Raw genomic sequence first — 16,686 nt, 5'->3', positions numbered from 1 at the left:
ACAGTGGTGCTTGGGGCTTTCTTCATTTGTTACCCTAGTTCATGCAGCTGCCTGTGCTTCCCTCTCCCAGGATCGGTCACATCTTATGTTTCCACTGCTGCTGTTTTCAGGGAGTCTCTCTGGGAGGGGCACAGGACCTCTGGTCATCTTGTGGAATAGACTGCTGGGATTCAAACCGTGCCGAGCTAAAGAACAGGAGGAGGCTGGAGGTTGCTTATCAGCTCCGTGCACTAGAAGTGTACTTGCCTTTGATTGGCTCTCAGCATCCATTGTCTAGAAAGTGCATGAATTCCAAATTTGATCTCTCAGTTTTCTTCAGTCTATGGTTGTGCATGTCTAAGAATGATCAGTACATCCTGATTGCTTTCTCTCTCTGTTTCTTACTTGTGCTTGTGTTAGATTAGTCTGGGATACTAGGAACTATAATAACATTAATCTGTTTCATGCTTCAGCACCAACACCTAAAACAATACATATCCAAACCATACAAAATAAAAATCCAAAAGTTATTTAAAAATCTCTCCCATCCACCTGTAATTTATGTTACATATTAAAAACCTCATAGGATTTCATCAAACTGTCCCATGCCACATCAGTAGTAAAAACAACTTATTTCCTGGCTCTGCATTAAGACTTTCCCCCAACTTCAGCTAGGTCATGCACACAACACCCTAGATTATGATATACAATGAATCTGTCATGTACACCTATCTCAGTTTATGGTAATTCTATACACTTTTTCCATATATCTGCTTATTACAATATATTCCATCTACCTGGATTACCCTGTCCACCCAGACCTTCCTTTGAATATGTAATATGTAGCTATAAAACGTCTCTGGCAGATAGTAGGGAGTAGTGTCCTCCTGAATGCCAGCTAGAGAGTTCCGCGGTGGTGAATCGGCACGGGAAAATGCCCTGTTCCGCGTCTTTTATCTTCATTTGCTGACCTGGGGTTGGGGGGGGGGGGGGGGGGTGTACTAGGGCAGCGCTTCTCAACCGGTGTGTCGCCAGGCAACCGGCAGGTGTGTCGTGTGCCACCGGTCTCCCGCTGCTCTTCCCTCCTCTGAGCGAGAGGCAGGCGATCTTCCACTGCTGGCGATGCCGCCCGGGCTTATCAGCACGTTGAAGCCCGGATGGGAACGGCAGCTGTGTTGGTGGAGGGCCGGCAACTGTGGCTGGGCCTTCTCTTCTTCCTGCACCTGCCTCTGTGGCCTGGAACAGGAAGTGACGTGCAGAGGGGAGGGGGGGGGGGGGGGTTGCGCAGGAAGAAAGAGAGCCACGCTGCGCGGAAAGCATCGTCCCTGAGCAGCAGCATGGGCCCGGAGCAAAATCCGAAGCAGCTGGTAATTGGCAAAGGAGACCAGGAGCATTAACCTCCCGCGGCCGATGGGATTCTTCTTTCTTGGCCTGCGGGGGCTGGAGAAGGAGGCTGCTGCAGCTACCATTTGTGCTCTGGGGGGTGGGGGAGCGCTAATGATAATCCCTGAGGGACTCCTCAGTTTACCCTCTGGCAGAAGGATGAAAAGGTATCGGCAATCACTTGTAGCTTCCCGCCTTTCAAAAAGGAGATCAACCATGCCAGTGCCCTGCCCCGATAGCACACGCGATGAGCTCTGCCCCTTATGCCGCACTCAATAAGTTCTTTTCAAAGGATGTCAAAATCAAAGGGGGCTATCGGATCGAAAAGAGTGACTTTTGGAGAGAGTAAAACGACAAGTATGTATGTTTGGGTAATGAGATGCATGTTACATTTTTTTCTTTTTCTCCTTCCTGTCTTTTTAGTTTAATTCAGCTGGAGAGTGTATTAAGCACGATGTGTAGCAACTGCGAGGCGATATACGGGCTCCTGTACTGGAAGCATCCGGCTGCATCCTTTCAGTAAGTCACAGGAGTGGGGCATTGGGTCTTGTTTCCCCCATTAAAACCATGGGAGGGTCCCGGCACTGTCCATGCAGGGGACTTCTGCAGTCCTCTTGCAGCGTCCGGGTGAGGGTGGGCAGGCCCCTGCGGGATTGCCACGGGAGGGCTGCCTCACGCTCTGCGTCAGAACGTGGACGGAGGACGCCAGCACGGATTAGAGGGGAACAGCGCTTCCCAGTAAAGGTTTTAAAGAACCGTCTCACCTCTTTTTGCAGGCAGCTTTATACCTTATTGCTGTATTTTAGATAAATAGTGGTGCAATGGGAATATATGGGAAACTTTTACCTAGGCAAACACGGACACCTGGGTAAAAATGCCCTTTGAAACCGTGAATGGGATAAAAGTGTGCGCCCCGCATGACACCGTGTGTGTGTGTGTGTGTGTTTGTTTTTTTCATCTGTGCCAGAAATGGAATGGGGTTGAGTCAGGCACAGTAAACGGCATCCAGAGATTTCATTTTTAAATCCCCGAGAGTGCTTTACCCCCCGTACTTCGCAAAGGACATGGGTTTGCAAGTGCCCACGTTCCTCACGGGCCCCCAGATTTTGATAGGGAACCTCTGCGGGGACTTTCCCTTTGAAAGTCTGCCCTCAGGCTTGGTACCTGTGGACCCATAAGCATGGTGAGAAGAATGGAAATGACCCCCTTAAAGGCCCAGCCAATGCTTTACAGGGGGGGGGGGGGGGGGGAGGGAAGGCCGCTGGGTGTAGCAGCGGAAGCGTCATGTGATCCTGGAGATTTGTTGTGTGCTTTCAGGCTGGATTACTCTGAGGCCTCAATTTACTAAGTGGCCTTAATGCCCGAGTTAGTGCTTACTGGTGAGATAGGTGTTTACCGCTGACATGGATGCTTGTGTTTGGATGTAAATGGCCTGATTAGTATGCAACATTAGGCAAGCCAGCTCATTTACATTAAACGCAAAAATAGGCATTAACGCCAGTGTTAATGGAAACATTTAAACTGCACCTCTCCAGCTGCAGGTTAAAGTTTTGCGTTAGCATGCGATAAGGTGTGCTTTTAGGTGGTAATTTTGTAACGTTGCACACACATCGGCTGCTACACATGTGCATAAGTTACCCCAATTTTCTATGCAACCTTGTACGTAGAAATCCACTTTGGAAATCATGCCTGCAAAACTGCGCGTACACAATTTAACCTACTGTTTGGTGCGTGCGGTTCTGCTGAGAGTCCCTTGCCCACTGTTTTAAAACCAGAATACGTGTGCGCAAGTCCCAGCCCCACCCAGACTCCAAACCCTGGATTGCCTTTCCCCTGTGCACGTAAAGGTGAGTGCACATTGGTCGTGCGGTATCTTAAAGGGCCCGGTCTGCAGGTAAACCACCGCTTTACTCTCTGAAGTCCCTTTGCGAATTCCCCTCCTTATGTGCGTTATTGCAGCACTCTAACGCGCCATTCACTGAAGGACAGGAAGCTTTCAGGGCTTGATTTTCAAAAGCATTTACGCTTATGATGGCTGATTTTATGTGCGTAAATGACCTCTTGAAAATGCCCCAGGGAGATGGAGTTTGTGCGTGCAAGAGTTGGACGCAGGAGCAATTTCTCACACACTTTTATACACGTGCAAGCTGTAGTCCTGTGTGTGCCATCGAACATCACCCTATCTTTAAATGTGCTGTAGTAAATATTACTGTGCTCGCTTAATGTCTTTTATCTGCTTATAAGAGAACCATATTCAGCGCCACTTAGCTGGCTAAGTTTCGACTTATCCAGCTAAGTGCCAGCAGCTGACTATGTCCCCGGGATCAGTGGCTGCCACTTAGCCAGATAGCTACTTATCCTGCTAAATAGTTAGATGGCTAAGTGCCAGACAGGGTGAGGGAGTAACTGGGAGGAGCTGAGTTAGCTGGATAAGTTATCCGGCTAAGTCTGGTCGTCCCCTAGACCTTTTCTAAAGTTAGCCGGATAACTGTAGGAATGCCGGGTATATTCAGTGGTGCGCCTGTGCCACTGAATATGCAAGCTAAATTAGTGGCACAGGTTTATCTGTCTGGCTAGCTGAATATGGGGATCTAAATCATTTTGCTTTGTTGCTTCCTGTAAAGGTGATTATAAAGATTTACACTGATATTCTGTTCCTTTACTATGAAATTAATTTCTCTAGAAATGGGCATTAACATTTTATTTCCTTCTTGCTCTGTTGCTATTCATATGTCTCTTATGTTGTATGTTTTTCATTTTTTTGTGAGGCCAGCGAGCGGGGAAAGTTAGCCAGATAATTTGTCATGGATATTTAATGGAACAAGTCCTCCTGCTGGATAACTTTAGCTGTGTTTCTGAATGTACTTGATCAGAGTTATCCGGATAAGTGCACCCGGATAACTTTAATCCTACGTATATTCAAAATGCATTGCGGTCACTTAAAATACAAAAACAAACCACCTAGGCCAGCAGGCCCAATGCCCAAAACGTTGGGGCATAGTGCTCCATTTCTCCCCTCCAGCTTTCAAAATAAAAAAAAAGTTACGTGTCACGGTGGCATGTGGTCCCCTACCCCACACATTTTAATTGAAATCTTGGCTCCAGCCCCCACCTACCGCCCTCCCAGAACCCCTAACCCCCTCCCGCACCAGAGATAAGCTGGGAGCCAGTAGCGTTTTACCGTGCTCCCGAGAGCTTCCATTGTTGCTAACAAACATGGTTGTTGGAGTCTTACCCAGCTAAAACGTATCTGGTCAGCAGAGGGACATATATAAAACACCAGGTTTGTCCGGCCGAGTCCCAAACTTAAGCAGACAGACATTTTGAATATTCACCTCTATTATGTTATGTATTTGGCATCTATTTTATGTTTGAGTCATCGCAATTCACCTAGAAACTTCATTTTGGATATGTGGGAAAAATAAATGCTTGCAAATAAATAAGCAAGCGATGTGTTTGCCGAGATGGCAAGAAGTCTGAAATTCTTTATGGTAACCTACTGTATCTTGTTCTGCAGCAGAATGATACGCCTCCACCCTAAAACCATTACGGTGATCAGTACGTGTTGGCACTGGCTTACCATTGTGTCTTATCCTTGGGGGCAGCACTAGAGTTGGGGGAAAGGGCTATCTAAGTCACTGATTTTTGCACTGAACTGAACATTCGACCTTTGCTGAAATCGGGGAAGAGAGTACCTCTGCCTGTAACACCTTAGTCTATACAGTCATGATAACAGATCCCCTCACTACCCTCTCTTATCCACACTGCATGTGCAGAAACTTGGTGGGCAGGTATTCCTGCAGCAGCCAGCAAAGGAGTCCAAGCAGAGCAATGAAATTGTTTTTACCCTGCATTTGCCAGGCAATCTCCTGCTTCCAGGCCATTGTTCTTTTTGGTAGGCCTTTTGCAGAGGATCTTATCGGGGTCTTCCCTCATTCAGCTCTGTCGAGCCTTACTGACATCAGTAGAAGGGGCGGGCTGTCGGTCTGCACGACAGGCATGTTGTGCAGCCTTGGGAGCTGTGCTTGTAGCAGTCGTTCTGGTTATATTTTAAACTGCATGTTCTTCTGGTTGTTTCCTAGGTTCTACGGAGCTATCTTAGGCTCCATTTGCATTTTATACCTCCTTCCCTTCTGTTGGGTCTTGGCCCTTCTCAACAGTACTCTATTTTTGGGCACCAGTGAGTTCTTAAGAGGTAAGCAGCCCCCATCTCTTTCTCCCACAGCTGAACCCTCTGATTCTGACTAATTCTGTACTATTTGGAATCCTAGACCTGCCTTCTGGTGAATTCTGACTTCTGCCCTGTACCCTTATGGTTCTGGAAGTTTATGCTGTTTCAAAGAGCTTTTCTGTCTCTGGAAGAAAATCATCAAAGGGAGCTTATGTGGGAACAGGAGGAGACAGAGAATCGGAGAAAGATGCTGTAAAGCCAGTTAGCTGCCTCACTTGAAATGCAGGGAACTGTTCTTTAGGGACCAGTTGCTATAGCAGAGACAAGTAAACTGTAATGTTGTGCAGCAGCCATAGCTCAGGGAGAGAGATACCTATAATTCTGACCAATTTTTAAATGCCACTGGTTAGGAGCTGTAATAACATATTGGTCCTGAGGTCTTAGTATGTTGTAATGCTTTTTTGAAGGATCAACAAAACAGGTGCTGTAAAACAAGAATTTTTGTGACCACCAAAGCCCAATTTGAAGAAGGGACATTTTGTGGTGGTTAAAAGCTTATATACTACAGTATCTTTTCTGCTGGTCCTTTAAAAAAGGTGTTACAGCCTATAGGGAATCCAGCCACTGGTTATAAGATGCAACATAAAGCTAGCATCTGCAATACAAGGGCCTAGATGAATTGAAGTATTCATGCTGGAGCAGGTTTCCATGGGGAAATAAAAAGTGACTGGAGAGATTTTAAGTTCACTGGAGAAATATATCCATAGACCTTACAGGGATTTGGCAAACTATTTTTACTGCAGCAACAAACAACAAGAAGGCTTACTCTGAAAATGGTTTTAGCACCTACAAAGGAAAGGATCATTTATCAGAGAATATTGAAATCATAGTAGGTCTTGACACCAGTTATGGGATCACCATAAAAGGTAATGAAAAGGTGACACAGTAAACAAGACCTCATGACCCACCCATTTTATCTCTTGGTACATGATCTTTTGAAATCTCGCAGGGCCCTTCCTTAGATGGGCCCACCGACTCGTGTACTACATCCTTTTGACAATTCCTATGCTAGTCCAATAAAAGATAAAACTTATTCAGATTTTCAGTTTTCTTTAGGACCTAGAATGTTGCACACAGAGAATGGTGGAAACCTGGAGCGTTTTATCAACAGAGCAGGTTGTGGCTATAACACTAAAACATTTCAAAAGGAAATGAGACAACTCTTTGGAGGAAAGTGGATTTAGTGTTTATGAGGATGTAATCAGACTTTAAGGGAAAAAGTGGTGATCCAGAGGATCACCATATGTTTGGTCTGAAAAGAATTGTGTTTTCTTGGTGCCGTTGAATTGGCTACAGTAGGTACAGTGGGGTTTGTTACCTCGACAAGTAAAAGAAGGATAAACTTGTGAGCCTCTTGCGCCTTTCACCCCAACCATCTCTGGAACCTTGGGGGCAGATCCAGTCTGCAGACTTGGGTTTGGCTGGTGGTGTTCTGATGCATTGTAAAAATTCAGCTCCAGAGAAAGAGGTGCGTAGCATGGGATTTTACTTTATTTAGAATGAATCACAAAGTAGTTGTAATACTACTACTACTACCGCACTGTCATGGCCTCACATTAGCTAATGCAATTTATCACACATTGCTGCCAGTGTTTCTAGTCAATTGGGAACATTCCTTCTCTTCCGGTATAGCTTTATCAAGTAGAAAGGGAGTATCATGCTAGCTCACCATAAAAACAAGGAAACCAGTAAGATAGGCAGAGAATGAGAGCCTTTTAATAAATTTATTTATTTATTTATTACTTTTTTGTATACCAATATTCAACATCAGTCGTCATATCGGTTCACATTTAATAAAACAAAATGAAAGAGAAATGCAATGTGTAAAGTAGAACGAAAATATTATACAAAGTAATTAAGAATTAAAAATGACAGAAAAAGGAGGAAAATAATTAATTGAGATTAGGAGATTATTGTTGTTATCACGTTGAATAAGCTTTTAGGAAAAGCAAAGTTTTTAATTCTTTCTTAAATGTTTTTGAAGAAGTCTTAATTCGATTGGAAGAGAATTCCATAATATCGGGCCGGCGATTGAAAAAGCATGTTAAAACTTGAGAGCTTCTGGGCCCACCAAGATGGGAAGTTACCTGAGGAGGGTACCTCAGTAGTACTGAAAGTTTATATCTTTAAATATGTTAGCCTTGTAAAGACGATACATCTACTCAACCATTTTCACCTAATTGTTCGATTTTATTATGGTGGTATGGCTAATAGTTAAGAAAATGAAAGGCCAGACATGCCAGTTTGCAGTAAATACATTTCTTTTTTAATTAGCAACCGATAATCCAACCTATTGGTACCAAAACATTTGATAGTAGATTAAATGTTTCTGTTAGCAACCAACCTTTCTTTTTCTGCATTATTTTGCTCTCTGGACTTTCCACATTATTTTATGCTAGTTGCACCCGCTATCTCCATTGTGAATGAGCAAAATGTCAGACCAAAGAAGTGGGCAGACAGGACCAAGGAATAGAAGGCCTTATGCAGGGAAACAAAGTGGATTAGAAGCCAAAATGTCCGATCAGAAATTTTTATTGAGACGTATTTCCTTCTAGCAAGTCCGACTCAGGCCGAGTTTCGCCCCCCACATTGGGGCTGTTTTGTTGAGTTATGAATGTTGTTTGTGTATATTATCCCCTGATGCAGCCCCAATGTGGGGGCAAAACTCGGTCTGAGTCGGGCTTGCTAGAAGGAAATACGTCTCAATAAAAATTTCTGATTGGACATTTTGGCTTCTAATCCACTTTGTTGCCCTCACGGCTTTTTTAGATAGCCTTCCTTGTTGTTTCATTCGTCCTTTTGCAAGGAAAGCCTAAGAGAGAAGAAAAAGCAGAGACTGAAGAAATGGGACAGATGTAGAAGGGAAGATGCATATTAAATGCGTGAGCAGTGAACATGAATGGGTATGAGATGGATTACAGAAAGAATTCAGAGAGGGCGGGAGGACTGATGATTGGACTGGAATGGATGGGAAAGAAGTTTTGCAACGCTAGAGAAGCAAAATGTTTAAGAACATAAGAAATTGCCATGCTGGGTCAGACCAAGGGTCCATCAAGCCCAGCATCCTGTTTCCAACAGAGGCCAAACCAGGCCACAAGAACCTGGCAATTACCCAAACACTAAGAAGATCCCTTGCTACTGATGCAATTAATAGCAGTGGCTATTCCATAAGTAAACTTGATTAATAGCAGTTAAAGGACTTCTCCTCCAAGAACTTACCCAAACCTTTTTTGAACCCAGCTACACTAACTGCACTAACCACATCCTCTGGCAACAAATTCCAGAGCTTAATTGTGCATTGAGTGAAAAAGAATTTTCTCCGATTAGTTTTAAATGTGCTACTTGCTAACTTCATGGAATGCCCCCTAGTCTTTCTATTATCCGAAAGTGTAAATAACCGATTCACATCTACCCGTTCCAGAACCCTCATGATTTTAAACAGCTCTATCATATTCCCCCTCAGCCGTCTCTTCTCCAAGCTGAAAAGTTCTAACCTCTTTAGTCTTTCCTCATAGGGGAACTGTTCCATTCCCCTTATCATTTTGGTCGCCCTTCTCTGTAGCTTCTCCATCGCAACTATATCTTTTTTGAGATGCGGTGACCAGAATTGTACACAGTATTCAAGGTGCGGTCTCACCATGGAGTGATACAGAGGCATTATGACATTTTTCGTTTTATTAACCCTTCCCTTCTTAATAATTCCTAACATTGCTTTTTTGACTGCTGCAGCACACTGAGCTGACGATTTTAAAGTATTATCCACTAGATCTTTTTCTTGGGTCGTAGTTCCTAACATGGAACCTAACATCGTGTAACTACAGCAAGGGTTATTTTTCCTTATGTGCAACACCTTGCACTTGTCCACATTAAATTTCATCTGCCATTTGGATGCCCAATCTTCCAGTCTTGCAAGGTCCTCCTGTAATGTATCACAATCCGCTTATGATTAACTACTCTGAATAATTTTGTATTGTCCACAAATTTGATAACCTCACTCGTCGTATTCCTTTCCAGACCATTTATATATATATTGAAAAGCACTGGTCCAAGTACAGATCCCTGAGGCACTCCACTGTTTATCCTTTTCTACTGACCTTTTAATCCTACTCTCTGTTTCCTGTCTTTTAACCAGTTTTTAATCCACGAAAGGACATCGCCTCCTATCCCATGACTTTTTAGTTTTCTTAGAAGCCTCTGGAGCCTTTTTTAAATATTGGGGTTACATTGGCCACCCTCCAGTCTTCAGATACAATGGATGATTTTAATGATAGGTTACAAATTTTAACTAAAGATCAGAAATTTCATTTTTGAGTTCCTTCAGAACCCTAGGATGCATACCATCCGGTCCAGGTGATTTGCTACTCTTTAGTTTGTCAATCTGTCCTACTACATCTTCCAGGTTCACAGTGATTTCGTTCAGTTCGTCTGACTCATCACCCCTGAAAACCATTTCCGGAACTGGTATCTCCCCAACATCCTCATTAGTAAACACGGAGGCAAAGAATTAATTTAGTCTTTCTGCAATGGCCTTATCTTCCCTAAGAGCCCCTTTAACCCCTCTGTCATCTAATGGTCCAACCGACTCCCTCACAGGTTTCTTGCTTTGGATATATTTAAAAAAGTTTTTATTATGAGTTTTTGCCTCTGGCCAATTTCATTTCAAATTCTCTCTTCGCCTGTCTTATCAATGTTTTATACTTAGCTTGACAATGCTTATGTTTTATCCTATTTTCTTCAGATGGATCCTTCTTCCAATTTTTGAAGGATGTTTTTTTGGCTAAAATAGCCTCTTTCACCTCACCTTTTAACCATCGTTTTGCCTTCCTTCCACCTTTCTAAATGCGCGGTATACATATGGGCTGCGCCTCTAGGATTGTATTTTTAAACAATGTCCATGCCTGTTGAACACTTTTAACCTTTGCAGCTGCACCTTTCAGTTTTTTTCTAACTATTTTCCTCATTTTATCAAAGTTTTCCTTTTTAAAATGTAGTGTTAGAGCTGCAGATTTACTTATTGTCCCCCTTCCAGTTATTAGTTAAAATTTGATCATGTTATGATCACTGTTGCCAAGTGCCCCCACCACCGTTACTTCTCTCACCAAATCTTGCATTCCACTAAGAATTAAATCTAAAATAGCTCCCTCTCTTGTTGGTTCCTGAACCAATTGCTCCATGAAGCAATCATTTATTACATCCAGGAACTTTGTCTCTAGCAAGTCCTGATGTTACATTTACCTAGTCAATATTGGGGTAATTGAAATCTCCCATTATTATTGCACTGCCAAATTGGTTTGCTTCCCTGATTTCTCTTAGCATTTCATCATCTGTCTGACTATTTTGTCCAGGTGGACGGAAGTATTCTCCTATCACTATACTCTTACCCAACACACATGGGATTTCTACCCATATGGATTCTACTGAGCATTTAGTCTCTTGTATGATCTTTATCCTGTTGGACTCTATACCCTCCCGGACATAAAGTGCCACACCCCCACCAAGTTGATCCTCCCTATCATTGCGATATAATTTGTACCCTGATATAGCACTGTCCCATTGGTTATCCTCCTAAATTTTGGACTCTCATAGAGATCTGTATGGGTTCGTTGAAAAAATTAAGACAGTCAGGGATATCAAACTTCAAATAATGAACCAACATGATTATTTCTGTTTTCACACTGAGTGCTAAACTGTTGTGTGTGAGCCAGATTTTTATGCTGGATAAGCAGAGAGTGGCAAAAGTCAGCAGTAGATAACCATGATGATTTCAAGGGGAAAAGGAATTCTATGTTGTCTGCATAAATTTGATAAATTAGGCCTAGAGGGGATAGGAAAGGACAAAGTAGAGACAGCTAGATATTAAAAAGAGCAGTGGAAAGAGCAGATCCATGGGGAACACCAGTGGTGATGGGATCCCATGAGAAGTGTGAGGCAGCAATTTTAACCTGTTATGACCCTTCCAAGAGAAATGAGCTGAGCCAAGACAGAACAAGAGCCAGCAATTCCAATGTCAGAAAGGTGTGAAAGGAGAATGTTGTGGTCCAGTGTGTCAAATGCAGAGGTAATGTCAAAGGATTAGCATGTAAGATGTGCCGGAGTCAAAACCTCTCAGGATAGCATCAGAGCTGGAGAGTAATAAAAGTTCTGTATCGTGGTGTTTTCTGAATCCGAATTGGTACTGATCAAAGATGGAGTGGGTATCAATTGTTTCAAAATGGATGCTTCGCTTAACTTTGTGAGAAATGGAAAAGAGGAAATGGGTCTCAGGTTTGAGAGATCTGAGGGGTCTGCAGATGGATGTTATAATAGGGGACAGACAATGGCTTGTTTTAGGGATTTTGGAAAGTAACCTGAGGAAAGGGATAGGTTAATGATTCTTGTGATGAGTTTACTGATCTCATGGTGGACCTTAACAATATCTAAGTCTGTGGGACTAAATGAAAAAATAGAAGGGTTGAGAAATAATAAGTCTAATTTGTTACCAGCCCTTTGAGTCAGAGTGGAAATCACCTGGTTCCATCCCACTGCCTATTGCAACTCAAGAAGAGTAGCACAGGCTGTGGAAATGTAGCAGTCACATGCAGGTTGAAGTCACCTAGTAAAATAGTTTTAGAAAGATTTATTGGGGCATTGACCAGACTTTTAAACAGTGGTAAGCTGTTGTGAGAAAGAAGACTGAAGGGGGGGGGGGGGGTTGCAATATGGAGGCAGATATTGATATCTTTGCAATATATTAACAATAACTCAAAAGGGGAAGGGATCGAGATGGGTATGATTGTAATTTTTCAGTGCTGTTTGAATATTATGAGCAAGTCACCATTTCTGTGCTGGTGACGGGGTTGCGCATAGTAGCTATACCCAGGTGGACAGCATTGAATGAAGATGGGGGTGTCACTGGCAGTGCACCATGTTTCAGTAATGCAGAGAACCTTAGCGTTAGTGTTGGAGAGCAGGTCATATAGTACCAGGACATTTCTCTGATATAGATTGCGCATTGAGGAGTAGGATAGAAAGAGTGGTGGACATGGTGAACAGCTTCAATGGCTGTCTGGAAATATTGATAAGCACTGACCTTGCGGGTTGTAAGGAGAGCCGATGTCATCATGGTATAGGGCTGAAACGGCCATGGCTGATGACAGTCTGAATATTCATGTTGGAGGAAAAGAAATCCTGAAAGTAGTCCGAAAGAGAGAGGAAGAATAATTTAGAAGTTCAAAAGTCAAAGAATAGTGGCAGCACTCTGGCAGGCTCCTTTGTCACACGATGATGGTGCGCACTCTTGGCATCCTGGATTGGATCTTGGAGATTGGCGCCCCCAGGCGATGTCAGCCGGGGGTGGGACTCCACCAGCAAGCAGGAAAGCAGAGCCGGGAACAGGGGGAGAGAAGCAGCAACGTCTCCAGTGCCAGAGATGGTAAGCAGGGCAGGTCAAACAATCCCTAACAAGCACAGATATAATGACGATACTTTTTGGATTTTTAACATTTTGAGAGTGATTTTCAAGCCATTTCTGTGATTCCAATGGTTCTTTACCTGTGGAAATGTTTTTTTTTTGTACATTTCCTTCCACGTGTGGGGGTAAATTTAAGCACATAGGGCCACCACATGCATAGCTTTATCTGCAGTGAGCAGAGGCGTTTCCAGGATTGGGGAAGTGTATTTGCACATACACGCATACTTCAGAAAATTCAAAACCTCCCGCATAATTTAGCATCTGTGAGCGTGTGCAGGCTGCTTTTTATCCAGGTGAATGTTCAAAATGAAAGCATGTGCATACTTTTGCCATGAAAAGTGGTGCCAGATTTGGCGGTGAAACTTACTTGCAGACTGCACCGATGCAAAAGGTTACAGAGAGATCCATATTTAGGTGCTGTGTGGCTCTGCTAGTTGGCCAGATGAACCTATCTGGTTAACTTAGCCTATAAATTCAACGATGTGGCCGTAATCTCTGAATATATGCGGCTTTCTTAAAGTGAGCTGGATACGTTTACCTGGATAACTTTAGGTCAGATTTACGGGCCGACCAAAGTTAGCTGGATAAGTTATGTGGCTAACACCTGGGTTGGTCGGATAGGTTATCCGGCTCACTCAGTTCCTCCCAGTTACCCCCAGTTACCCCTAACTTATTCAGCTAAATTCTAGCCAGCTAATATATTATTCTGCTAGAATGTAGCTGGATAAGTGTCCAAATCATTTAACCAGATAACGTCTGAGTTTTCCGACTATGAATATGAATATGGATCTCCAAATTGCGTCCTCTGTGACTGGGATATTTACAGACAGATTTCTTTCCACTTTCTAAGTAAGCACAAGGTGGCAGTATATTCTCTAGTAACTGAAATCATGTGGAGAATTTTCTCTGAAGCCAAATTCCCATAATAATGCATGTTTATTGTTGTTCCTGTTTCATGTGCTGCTGACCAGATTTATTGCTGGTGGCGTGTGCACAGGACACACCGTGGTAGCCGTTTTTATGCATCCTCCCTTTTTTGTGTGCACTGAGGTTCTGATGGGCTTTTCCGGTTAAATCGGCTGCATTTTGCTATTCCCCTTGCTTTTGATGTATTTGATCTTCTCCTCGGCATCTGCTTCTGTGCTTGTGATGCCAGCCCTGCTGCCACTAGGGCTCTTTTCTGTTTACGCCTATGGCAGACTCTCTGCTTTTTAAAGCGTTTGAATAATTGTGGATCCTGTTTACAATAAACACTGTACCATTTAAAGTAGGTGGCTCTCCTACCAGCTACCACCTTTGCTCCACTCTCAGCTGAGGTTCAGGGCCTCGCTAAGGTTATGGGTGCAGGTTAGGTCCTGAATATTTCTTAGTTTTCCAATTAAAAAAAACAAAACATTAAAGCCTATCCATCCTGTTTTGAAGAAACCGTTCTGAAATGTTGGGAGCTCCAAGCAGTAATTTCCCTGGCATACGGCTGCCTTGGGTTTCTGTGATAGAGGAATAGCCTTGATCCCTGAGTTTCTCCTCTGGTTACTTGCCTGGGCTTCAGCTAGCAAAGCTGAATAATCTTCCTCTTTGTGACTGAAGTATGGGCAAAGGATTTTTTTGGCTTCATGCCACACTCCGTCTCTGACAGCGGTGCCTGCAATATTTTCGGTGTCGTCTTCCTGCCCTCTTTCGGATTGCATGGTACCATCAGGATGAAAAACACTTGAGATAATGAGGAGAAGAAGCACTCTGATGAGAGAGAGAGCATGTATGCTGTGGCCCCGAGCAGGATCAGAGTTTGGAAACCATGTGAGCCTTAGTTATAAGATACAAAATTCAGACGTGTGGCACTCATCTAGCCCTGTTTTGGATCCTGGAGTTTGACAGATTATTTCTGATATATGACAAATTAGTCGACATCAGGATATTTCATGAATAGTTAAAGGAACACTGTCTGTTTTAGGCCCTGGTATTCACAGTGGCCCTAGAAATTAGAATCCAGAACGGGCGCTATGATGGTTGAATTCTGGGAACCTGGCTTATAGTAACTTGCCATTAAATATTGTCATCTACGTGTAGCCTAGATATAGTGATGGTGAATTATATTGTGGCACAGTTTCGTTGGCCATTTGAATTTGGGGAAGCACACCGTGTTGATATTCAGTTGCTGAAAACTGATGATTACAAGGCATTGGCGATTTGTTTCCTTATATTGGATATGCAGCAGGTGGTTGCAGTGAAATTGTGTCCAAATAACTAACCCATGTTAACACTGAATTGAGCGTTGATGTCTAGAAATCTCTTGCAGGGCTCCCCAAACCTGTCCTGGGGAACCCACAGCCAGCTGGTCTTTCAGGACATCCATCATGAATATGCATGAGATATATTTGCATACACTGGAGAACCTGGTAGGTGCAAATGCACGTCGTGGATATCCTGAAAACCCAACTCGCTGCGGGGTACCCAGGATAGGTTTGGGAAACAGTCCCAGAGGCATTAAAGGGAGGGGAGGACAGAGGGTGCCATAAGTTTGTGGGTGAATATGTTCTAGTTAACCGTTTCCTATCCTCTCAAGTGGTAAGGGGTTCTTGACTCTGAATTGGGGTATCCCTCGAGGACTGCAGACCAGTCTGGTTCTCAGGCTTTCCCCTAATGAATATGCATGAGAGATTTTTGCATGCAAGTGAGGCAGTGCATCAAGTATGTTTCATGAGTATTCGTTATGGGCATCCTGAAAATCACACTGGTCTGTGGCTCTCAAGGATTGGAGTTGGACAGCCCTGCTTCTGGCACCTCATAGGTTAGTTTCAAGGAAAATATCAGAAAATGTGAAGTACAAGCTGATACCTGGTGAAATTCACTGGAGGATTCTCTACCCCCCCCCCCCCCTGCAAATTTTCTCCCTTCCTAGCATCACCTCCAACCTGTCTGGACCCATTCCATCCTCCCAGCAGCTTCCTTTCCTCTCCCAGCAACGTAGACCGCAGTCATCTCATCTGTCTGTGTGGCCCCTGCCTTCACTTTCCCTTCATCCGTCAGGAGCCCCTTTCTGTCTGGGCTGCCAGTTTTGCCACCTTAACGGTGGCTGAAGTTTCTGAGCAGCTTTTCAGAGTGAGAGCTGTACAGCCCGCAGCACTCCCTCTCAGCCATAGCCACCACAGATCCGCCAGTGTGGTCCCTGACAGACAGATGCCTCCGAAGCACATTTATGTAAGATTGTTAGAGAGAGCCTAACGGGTTTCACATAATCCCTGGCTTAAATCAGTCAGGCCACAATATGGCGAAAGTGTAACACCGTTAGAACTGTGCAGCTCGGGTATCAGCAGGGAATTGTATCTGCAACTCACGCTTGTGCATGTGTGTGTGTGTGTGTTTCTCGCATAGAGAGACTCAAATAAGCAATTAAAGTCATACCTCTGTAAATTGGTCTCATATGCATTGTTACCTTTAATAGCAAAAGTAAACTAAGCAGAGCAGAATAACCTCAGGGATGGAGTGAAGGAAAATAAAGAAGACAGGAGTTGGGGGAGTTTGAATCACATCATCTCTCTGACATTGTTGGTCTGATAAGTCCAAAGGAGAGGATATTTTTAAGGCTGAGTCATTTTGAATGCCGTGCCAACTGAGGAGAGAGCTGAACGAGAAACAGTTTCAC

At 43.7% G+C, this 16,686-nt stretch overlaps 1 protein-coding gene across 1 annotated transcript in view; it reads left to right on the top strand.

The window, feature by feature from the left end:
- The window catches only part of ZFYVE27 (zinc finger FYVE-type containing 27), a gene marked incomplete at its 3' end in the record, with an annotated part of 105,354 nt that overhangs the window by 15,602 nt on the left and 73,066 nt on the right, over positions 1 to 16,686 (top strand). Inside the window, 2 exon segments of the mRNA XM_029586160.1 lie at positions 1,786 to 1,881; positions 5,445 to 5,557. Coding sequence (XP_029442020.1) covers positions 1,786 to 1,881; positions 5,445 to 5,557 — 209 coding nt within the window.

This window comes from Rhinatrema bivittatum, unplaced genomic scaffold, assembly GCF_901001135.1.
Source record: "Rhinatrema bivittatum unplaced genomic scaffold, aRhiBiv1.1, whole genome shotgun sequence".
NCBI classification, from domain to species: Eukaryota; Metazoa; Chordata; class Amphibia; order Gymnophiona; family Rhinatrematidae; genus Rhinatrema; species Rhinatrema bivittatum.
This window is presented reverse-complemented; position numbering and strand designations above follow the sequence as displayed.